Source organism: Octopus bimaculoides, chromosome 2 (assembly GCF_001194135.2).
Source record: "Octopus bimaculoides isolate UCB-OBI-ISO-001 chromosome 2, ASM119413v2, whole genome shotgun sequence".
In the NCBI taxonomy this organism is placed as follows: domain Eukaryota; kingdom Metazoa; phylum Mollusca; class Cephalopoda; order Octopoda; family Octopodidae; genus Octopus; species Octopus bimaculoides.
The window spans coordinates 29,033,634-29,041,910 of record NC_068982.1 but is presented as its reverse complement, the minus strand read 5'-3'; the positions used below and the strand labels follow the sequence as shown (position 1 = coordinate 29,041,910).

The 8,277-nt window shown below is 32.8% G+C and overlaps 1 protein-coding gene across 2 annotated transcripts in view; it reads right to left on the bottom strand.

Moving 5' to 3' along the window:
- Positions 1–219: 219 nt before the first annotated feature.
- LOC106879676 (protein madd-4) overlaps positions 220–8,277 on the bottom strand; it is a 250,318-nt gene continuing 242,260 nt past the window's right edge. For both annotated transcript variants that reach the window (XM_014929350.2, XM_014929351.2), the window contains one exon: positions 220–624. In XM_014929350.2, the coding sequence (XP_014784836.1) occupies positions 503–624 (122 nt within the window). In that variant the 3' untranslated portion in view covers positions 220–502. The remainder of the gene's footprint in view (positions 625–8,277) is intronic.

Genomic DNA, 8,277 nt, shown 5'->3' with positions numbered 1-8,277 from the left:
ATATATATATATATATATATATATATATATATATATATATATATACATATTTCATATATATATATTTACATATTTATATATGTATGTGTATATATATACATATACACACACATACGAGCATACATTAGTGCGTGCATACATACATACATACATACATACGCACACAAATACAAAAGTTGACAGTTACTTCGAATTCTGAAGGAGGTGGTTTCCGAGACATTTTCATAAAATTCAATTTTTATAATTTAGAAATATATATATATATTTTTTCATTATTTTCATTTTCATATAATCAGGATTTGGTGTTTACTTTTATTAAATGTCTTCATTTCGTCTTCTCTAACGACACTTGTTTCCGTTTATCTCTCTATTTATTGTTGTTTGGTTTTATTCTTTTTCTGTTGTTGCATATTTATTTTATTTTATTTCCTTTATTTATTTTTTGTTTATTTTCTCTTTTCTTCGGACGTCTGTATGTGTGTGGCAAGGTCAAAATGTGGTGTCAACGATACCTCCAGTAAACGTGATTACGACAAGAGCGGCAACATTCTGTTCGAAACTGAGGATAACGACACATCTTCATGTAGGTCACCAATGAGCAGTAGCGAGACTTGTCCCGGCAAACTAGAAATAAAAATGATAATAAATTATTATAAATAAATATTTTCAGAGATAGTGAAAACATCTCTTTCCTTGTGTATTCATATTACGGAAATGAAGACAAACAAAAAAGAAGAATGTTATAAAATAAAAGTATTGGAATGTCTCAGTTCAATGAAAAGAAATGGAAAAGAAACCGTTCTAAATAACTTCATACTCTTCATACTGAAAATATGTGTTTTTGGTGACCCTCCAATTTTGATTTTTAAACGAACACTGAAAATAATTGTAATATTAACTCTATATAAAGAAAAAAGATCCCAGATTCCAAGTTAATCTGATGCGTCGTCAAAAACCTTGCCCCTTGAGTCAATTTTGTAACTTTCTGTCGATTAAATCCAATGAAAATATCAACAAACTTCTGAGTCCTGCAAAGAAAGAAGAGAAAAAGGTATATCATGTACAAAGTTTTATAATATAACTTCCCTGAGTTAATCCGAAGACTGAGCAATGGTGTGGTAGGTGATTTAGATGAAAAAAGTTATATATAATTAGAATACAATTTAGAAGAATCAATTTGACAACATCGTATCGAAATAAGTATACTTCAGATATTATTTAGCTAAACTTGTTTATATGTTGTGTTTGAGAGTGATAAATTGCATTCATTTGATAAGACTTACACACTTTACCAATCCACTTGTCAACTTGTTTAATATTGATCGCCATCAGGTTGAGTTTTCTCGGATTTGTCTGATGCATTCACTCCATTAATAACGATGCTATGTGAAAGGTCAGTAAGGTAACAGCTCTGTACGTAAAGAGCTGGTGTATCCATGTTGAGTGTCTACAGAAATGCATCACTTGAATTCTTGCTTGGCTTTTCAGCAATGTCCAGGAAAACACATGTCTTTCTATCTAATGGCACCAATACTTGCAAGTGTCTACTATACTGTTTTTGTGTGGTTCGAAGCTTTTTCTACGAGATTATCTAGAACGGCGCGTAACATACAAATGAGCCGCTTGATTGTAGTAGACATATTCAAACTTTAAAGCAGAACAATACCTGTTACCACTTTTTAAAGGTCATGTAGAATGATGCAATCTTCCGAGATGGTGTCAGCAAAGAGAACGATATCATCTGTTATTTTTTTTAGCTGGGCAACAAGAGGAGGTGATTGTTGCTAGAGGACGCCGAGTTCTTTCATTTTCTTCATAAGAAATGTGAGGAACATAGTCCAAGTAGATGACGGATAGGAATATGGTATGCTTACAGTGATGTAGAGAAAGTCGGTGTCTCCATCAGGTGATGGTAGTTCAGCTCTTGTCTTCTTATAGGACATCATTACTGCTGTTATTACTTCTTGATGTACTGTGTATATAAGGATTAGCTTCGTTAGACCTCATTGGTCAGAGTGGAGAACGTTTGAAACTGTTCGTAGATTTTTATTTCTGACTCCCCAAATGATCCTTCGGATTGTAAAGATTTATCTAACAATAGGCAGATTCCAACTTTACCTGAACCTGTTCTTTTTCCGAAAGACTTTTGGATGTATAGAGTTTCAGTAACAATTTTTAAACAGATTTCTAACACATCTTTGCTGCTGTAACTGTAAAGATTACCCTGTAATTTTTAGCTATGCCACAATTACTCTTATTTGAGCATTCGAGAATACATCAAGCCTCAGTTCAGTTTTCAATTGGCTTCGAATTGTATACTATATTACAAAATTGGAGGTTGCCATTTGATGCGTGTCTTCCAGAAACCTAATGGTATATAATGAATACTAATATTATACATACATACATACACATACATACATACATACATACATGTCCCTACCTCCGTTCATTATTTTAGAAAATGAAGATAAAATTATGTAATGCGTTGGGTATGTACGGTTAATGTACATTAAATGCGAAAATGTTTTTCACTCATATTAGTTGGTAAAGTTTCAAGTAAAGTAATGAACATCGTTGCACATGAATATTTAATTTGGCTGTGAAACAAACTATAACATTTATGTATGCATTAAAATAACTATGTGTGTAATCTGACTACTGCGGAGGATGTTCTTCTACGAATGCGAGTCTTAGCGATAATACGAATCTTCTAATTGGTTTTATATGTTGCAATTAATTTTCAACTTATTTGATAGGAATAAACGCTTATTTGAATGAATATGGAATATGTAATAATAATACATGAGGGTGATAAAACCGTTTAAAAAGTGTTGCTAATATATGATTCGAAGGAACTTCTGAAAGAAGATCAGGTTCTAAGTTGTATTTTTGTTTCGAAATGGATTTCAACAGACCAAAAACTATATGATAGGATAATGCTTACCGGATTCCTAGACTACATTCTTCCACAAATTATCTCAAGACCCCGTACGTATATATATATATATATATATATATACACACACACACACACACACACACACACACACACACACACACACACACACACACACACACACACACACACACACACATGCACTCTCTCTCTCTCTCTCTCTCAAACACACACGCACACACATTTTTGCGTGTGCCAGTTTATATTACTGTGTATTAATGTACTACAAATGAAAGTAGAACAATTTTATGATTTCTACTTTGTCAATAGCAACCTTATTTTTTACACCATAATAAATACTACAACTTCAGAAGTAAAAAATTGGGCTTCGGGTATTTACAGTATGTTGTGGTATGTGGTAATATTAGAATATATTCTAGTATTTGTATATGTTTGTAGTCTACTATGAAGTCGAATCCCATCTGCCAAATGGTGTTGGGTGTCATAATTATATTTTCTCTTTAAAAAATGAGAAAACAGAACACATTACATTTCAGACCGGTTTTGACGTTGTTCATTTTAATGTCTGAAACAATTTCTTGGTTGGAAGACAGGACTAAATTTCTTTGGAAAGAAAACTTCAGCTGTCTTCATGCAAAATGGACCTGGATTTCGAACCCAATTCTGACTGATTACGCTTTCTTGTAGCTTTCTCATAATTCCTTTATAAAGTATAACTTAACTATTTTGAGATTTGTAGAATACGTTACTAAGCGCATACAAACGCAACTTTATATCGTGAAATCTTACTGAAATTGGTAATATGCATCTTTAAACACATGCAGAGCTTACTTACTTACCTTAAAACATACTCAGTGCGGACAACTTTTTATCAATATCCCATAATATATAATAATTTATTACCTCCGCCTTAGCGAAGGCAGAGGTATTGTTTTCAGTCTAGTTTGTTTGTTTATTTATTTGTCCGTGGACAAGATATCTCAAGAACCGTTGGATGGATTCGGTTGAAAGTTTCAGGGATATTTGGCCTCGTAACTGATTAGATTATGAGATCGATCTGGTACCGGACAAGGATTCTGGATGATTTTTCCTGTATCTTTTTTTACTTAATTTTTGAGAGCGGTTAGGTTCAATTTTAGTCTTCTCGTTTGTGAGAGCAGTCGAGTTTATTTTAGATATTCTCATTTTAAAAAGCATCTCTGGCCAATCATTGAGAGTACATTGGTGTTGCCTTGGCAGAGGTTTCCGCTCTCTGAGTGCTCTTGTTTAAGTATACATTAATGAATTAGCTAATATTGATAGCTAACGTTGTGTCGACAAAATACCTTTTAGATTGGTATTAGAAAGTACATATCATGAATAATAAATACATCCAGTAATATTCATGATATTTAAGCCTTGAAGTACAATGTGGCGAATTCAATAAATGACACAGTGACTTTATTAATGACATCAACTATAAGACAAGATTACAGAAGATTTCGTGGTATTAATTATCACAACTGTAGGAGGAATAGATTAATTAATAAAAGGAATGTTTTAAAAAGTTAAAAATGTTCACAAAGTCGATTGAAAGATAGAAATCGCCTGAAAGATAGAAATTGCCTGAAAGATAGACATAATGACTGTGTACTTTGCCAATTCTCACGATGAAAGTTGGGTCATCCACGCTGTAAGAAAGGAAGTTTGATTAATAAAACATTTAAAAAAAGTAATTTCCAAAACCATGACAAAATGCAATTAGTTTCAGGTAAGAGAATAAAATATATGCCTTTCGAATGGATGTCGGACGCTATGGTAATAAGACATATTTACGTAATATATTTTTAAAAACTGCATAATATTACTTTATGATTAAGATTGCTAAGCTATCGATGATCTGAATTCGAAATGGTTAATAATTTTGACTGAAATGATTTAATTTTACGATCATTCATAAATCCTTTGAGAAAAGCATAAATGCTGCTTAACATTATTACTCTCAAACATTGAAGAGTGTCACTGGTGTTAGATATTCTTATATACAATAACTATGGTAGAGTGTCGTAGAAGACGCTAAATCATAATAAGGGGAGATTTATGATCAAGTTCTCAGTTGCCATAATTTCAGTTTCTATTGCTACCGAGAAAAGCATTTCAGCTGCAATATATTATCTTTTCTTCTCTTATATCCCAATAAAATAATTCTTTCTACCATAGGCACAAGGCCTGAAATTTCATGGAGAGGTGTTATTCGATTACATTGACCCCAATGCTCAACTGGTACTTATTCTATCGACTTCGAAAGGTTGAAAGGCAAATTCAAACTCGGCAGCATTTGAACTCAGAACGTAAAGCCGGAAGAAAAGCCGCTAAGCATTTTGTCCAGAGTGTTAATGATTCTGTCAATACACAACCTTAAAAGTCGATTTCAAATTTTGGCACAAGGCTAACAATTTCGGGTAAAGCGGTAAGTCAATTACATCCACCTCAGTACTCAACTGGTACTTATGTTATCGACTCCGACAGGATGAAAGGCAAAGTCGACCTCGGCGGATTTTGAACTCAAAGCATAAAGACGGACGAAATACTGCAAAGAATTTTGCCCAGTGTGCTTACTATTCTGCTAGCTCCCTGCTTTCACTGCCTTAGATATCACAATATAATAATTATTTCTACTCTAGGCACAAGGCTTTGAAATGTTTTTGGGGGGGAAGGGGATCTAGTCGATTACATCGACTCCAGTGCGTAACCGGTACTTACTTATTTCATCGACCCCGAGAGAATAGAAGGCAAAGTCGACGTCGGCAGAATTTGAACTTCGAGCGTAGCGGCAGACGAAATACTACTAAGCATTTAACCCGGGCTGCTAACGATTCTGCCAAACCGCCGCCTTTATATCACAACATAATAATTATTTCTACTTTACGCACAAGGCCTTGAAAATTTTGGAGGAAAGGGAGTTAGTCGATTACATTGACTCCAGTGCATAACTGGTACTTATTTTATCGACCTCAAAAGGATGAAAGGCAAAGTCGACCTCGGTAGAATTTGAACTCAGAACGTAGCGAAATATCGCTAAGTATTTCGCCCGGCGTGCTAACGATTCTGCCAGCTCGCCGCCTTTATATCACAATATAACGATAAGCTAATTATTACATTTTCTATCATTTTTATATTATATTTTACTACATTCTATATCATTATTGAATTATATCATATTATATGATGCCCTAACCGACATTATGAATGCAATTAGATGTAAACTACTCATTTGTATTAGAACAATGTTGTTATATACTACACAGAAATATTTTTGCTAAAGTAAATTTATGCTGCATTCAGAGAATATTTCGTGTTACAGTGCGTATTTAATAATAAGTGATACTTCCCAGATAATCCAAACCATGCATGCAATTCATATATGATATATTCCATGTTATATTCAACCGATATTAAGGCGGCGAGCTGGCAGAAACGTTAGCGCGCCGGGCGAAATGCTTAGCGGTATTTCGTCTGCCGTTACGTTCTGAGTTCAAATTCCGCCGAGGTCGACTTTGCCTCTCATCCTTACGAGATCGATAAATAAAGTACCAGTTACGCACTGGGGTCGATGTAATCGACTTAATCCCTTTGTCTGTCCTTGTTTGTCTCCTCTATGTTTTGCCACTTGTGGGCAATAAAGAAATATATATTCAACCGATATGTTCTGGGGTAGGATACGTAGAAAAGTATAGCATATCACTAGTGTGTATATATATATATATATATAAATTAGTGTACATTTAAGCATAAAGAGGCGAGCCTTAACAAGTTGCCTAACATACTAGAAAGACCAGCCAAAAAGTCCAAACCACAGTTATATATACACCAGTAGTTCCCTCTGAAATATATAAATTTATGTGTTTGGATTAGAATACTACCGTTTTATCTTTTACACCAACGAAGCTCGAAGATCGAAATCAGTTGATCTGTAAATTACGAAATCATATTAATTAAATATATAGATAAAAAAAAAACTGTATCATACTTGCCTTATTGATGCAATGTTCGACAGAATTCAACTCACAAATACATACACTCACACATATATGTATCTTTAAAAATACATACAAAGACGTGTATTCATACGTATATGTGTGTATAATACCCTCAGTTTACGGATAAATTCAGACAAATTCACGCCATTTAAAAAAATATTTTGTCTTAGTAACATTCATACGAACAATACGATCGTTGATATCTTTTTAGATGTAATCGTGAATCTCTCAACGGATTTATATTGTAAAGAAAAACCTAATGAAACAGCATTAAACAGTCTAACAGATACACTCAGTTTCGTAAAAACACAGTTTCTTCCAATGAACAAATGTTTAATGAATCCTGTAGTTACTGCAATATAGATCTTTATAAAAGCGACTTTAAAATTCAGTATATTAAGCTGACTAACAAATAATTTCCGTTGTGGTATTAGAGTATATATATATATATATTCGTAAACAAACACATGTATATGTGTGTGGAAATTAATGAGCATATGATAATAATAATAATAATAATAATAATAATAATAATAATAATAATAATAATAATTATTATTATTATTATTATCATTATTATTATTATTATTATTGGCAACAAAACGTATCATAGATGCGAAACATTCTTTTAATTTTTTGATACATACACGTATGATTACTAAATAGTCAAAACTTACTGTATTTCTTTGGTTATTTTATTTTACTTGAAATTCTTTTTTATTTTCTAAAAATGTATTTATTATAAAATGCTGGATGTTTTCTTTTCTAACCTTAGGATGCCGAGTACGATTAAGCACTGGTTGATTGTTTCGTAAGTTTCCACCCACTTTTATGTATCACACACACAAACACATGCACGCTCGCATATAGATAATTTTCCTCCTCTCCCTATCTCTATCTTTATTTCTTGTTTTTTCCCCCTTCTTTAATTCCGACGGTTTTAGTTATATGATTGATGACAGCCTCGTTCTTCAAGCGTTTCATAGCATACCTAAATGTTATAGTTAACGTATGTGTCTTACTCTTCGGTTTAGAGTCCCTCGTTAGAAATAAGAAAAACAACGGGAATTTTGTTACGTTATATTCACCCACCATTCATATTATAATTGAAAAAGAAACAACTCCTCTCAATATCCACTTTTTGACTGGTATATCTTAGTGTAAATTGCTACGAAGATTAATGATAACCATCTAATACCGTAACCGGTAGTGGTTGGATTGTTTAACAAATTTATGACAAGATAATATTTACTGAATAACTTAACATGAACACTGAACCATTCTGTATTATATATATATATATATATATATATATATATATAGCGGCGTACGTACACC